At 30.5% G+C, this 2,511-nt stretch overlaps 1 protein-coding gene across 1 annotated transcript; it reads left to right on the top strand.

Moving 5' to 3' along the window:
* The first annotated feature begins 402 nt into the window (after positions 1-402).
* LOC131606609 (acyl-CoA--sterol O-acyltransferase 1-like) lies at positions 403-1,757 on the top strand. The gene has a single exon (XM_058878807.1). The coding sequence runs from the start codon at positions 498-500 to the stop codon at positions 1,578-1,580; it is 1,083 nt and encodes a 360-aa protein (XP_058734790.1). The 5' UTR covers positions 403-497; the 3' UTR covers positions 1,581-1,757.
* Positions 1,758-2,511: the final 754 nt, after the last annotated feature.

The following is a 2,511-nucleotide window of genomic DNA, read 5'->3' as shown; positions in this document are numbered from 1 at the left end:
ATTGCAAGTCAATCACGCAAAGCAATATGGAAATATTTTCACCCTCTTTGAATACTTGTTTATTATTTTCTTTTATTTTTTAAAATGTTTGAATAAACAATAAATTTAGTTTATATTTATTCCAAAATTAGTTATTTAATAAATTTAAAAAATAAAACTTTTTTATAATAAGAATAAAAAGTAGTAATTTATTACAACAATCAATTATTTTAATTTTTATATTCATAAAAAACTAGGTAATATTATAATGGAAAAAACAAGCTGACTCAACTATTTTATGCTATACTATCTTTTTAATCAACAAAAACTCTAAAATATTTTAGAATTTACTATTTAAATTTATTGAAATACCTTATACTTAAATATTTAACTGGTTGATCAGAAAAGGAGAGAGAGAAAATTCACCTCCAAATAACACCATGTATATTATTATATCCTAACTGTCCAAAACCTCCACTATCTCTTTCTCATTGCTCTGACTAACAGATCAAACAAACATGGAAAGTAACATATTGAATCTGATGAAGGTGTATCCCTTAGTTTTCATATCCTTAACTTACTGTTTTTGGATTCGGTCATTTGTTTCACCAGGAGCAAAAAGACTTTTCTGTCTTCTTCCCATCATTTGTCTCAATCTCTTCATTCCTCTCACGTTTACATCTGTACACTTAAGTGGTAACTTAGGATTTTTCTTGGCCTGGCTTGCAAACTTCAAACTCTTACTATTTGCTTTCAACAAAGGCCCTTTATCCTCTGATCCATCAATCTCTCTTCCTCGTTTTGTAGCTCTTGCGTGTCTTCCAATCAAGATCCAACAAAACAACAAAAATCCTAACAAACCCCATGATAGAATTGGTCAAACTCCAATCCCAGATCTATCTAAAGCTAATGCATCAAAAAGTTCTAATTTTACATTTCTTCAATATGCTATAAAGTTTCTTCTATTGGGGGTTTTGGTTAAACTTTATGATTACAGTGACCATATTCACCCGAAGGTTATCTTGGGTATGTACTGTTTTCACATCTATTTTTTATTGGAAATTATCTTAGCAATTGTTGCAGCATTTGCTAGAAACATTTTGGGATTGGAATTGGAACCACAATTTAACAATCCAATAATCTCAACCTCACTTCAAGATTTCTGGGGAAAGAGGTGGAACCTGATGGTCACAAGCATCCTCCGACCTACAGTGTACGAGCCAACGCTGAAAGCAGGGAAGATCGTTGTTGGATCTAAGTGGGCCCCGCTACCAGCGGTGTTTGGAACATTTGTGGTCTCCGGTTTGATGCATGAGCTTATACTGTTTTACATGGGGAAGATGGAACCAACGTTTAGGATGTTTGGGTTTTTTGTTCTTCATGGAGTGTGTTTGACGGTGGAGATTGCGTTGAAGAAGGTGCTGACGGACAGGTGGCGGTTGCCGAGATTGGTGAGTGGACCGTTGACCGTTGGATTTGTTTTTGGTACCTGCTTTTGGTTGTTTCTGCCGGAGTTTATACGATGTCGGCTTGATGTTATGGCGTTTCAGGAGTATGCTGCTCTAGGGGTGTTTGTCAAAAATCTCACTTCTGCGTTTTGAAATCATAGGATTTGCTATCAAATATCTTGTATTTTCAGTCTGTAATTGAAATATTTCTAAAGCAATATTTGTTGGGAATAAATAAAGACAATCTCTTCTTTTACATAGGTGTATTGTAGGAAGCAATTTTTTAAACATTGTTTATCTACGGAACCTTTTTTTTAAACGTTGTTTAAACAATTCTGCAGATACACCTACGGAATAAGGTTGTTTAAACAATTCTATAGATACACTTATGGAACAATTCGACGTTAAACAAAATAATTACTTCCCAAAATACACCTTCAGTAACAAGGGCAAAAATGAAATTTCACAGAGTATTTGAAAATATTTATAGCGTACATTAAAATATTGTGTAAATAAAATTGTATTTGTATTTGTATATTATATATATATATATATATATATATATATATATATATATATATATATATATATATATATATATATATATAAATAATATAATATAATTCTTTTGTATTTCATTGCTTTAGAAAAAAATGCACGCTAATATTCCATTCAATAGATTTAAAAAAATAAAACTAAAAGTATTAACAAGAATTTCATTAAAAGAAAATAGAAAATACTTTTAAAAAACAATTTAATATTCCAATGAATAAACATTGGTCTCACATCAAACAGTTTATGGAGTAAGTTTTTTTAGTGATATTGAATTTGTGTTGGTATTATAATAATTTGAATAAATAAAATCACTTTATTTTAATTAAAAATATCTCTACCAACATTATGTTACTCTAGGCTGGAATTATGGAAGATCTCAGTTTAGGTGACATTTAACTAAATAAATGTAGCTGGTAGATGACATGACACTACATTAAAAAAACAAGCTAATTATATTTTTCTATTGAGATCAGTCTAAGACGAGAGACCAATGGAAGGCCGAGACTCCTGATAATATTGATTTGAATAA

Source organism: Vicia villosa, linkage group LG5 (assembly GCF_029867415.1).
Source record: "Vicia villosa cultivar HV-30 ecotype Madison, WI linkage group LG5, Vvil1.0, whole genome shotgun sequence".
Taxonomy (NCBI): domain Eukaryota; kingdom Viridiplantae; phylum Streptophyta; class Magnoliopsida; order Fabales; family Fabaceae; genus Vicia; species Vicia villosa.
The sequence above is the reverse complement of the archived record's forward strand: the minus strand, read 5'-3'. Positions and strand labels throughout refer to the sequence as shown.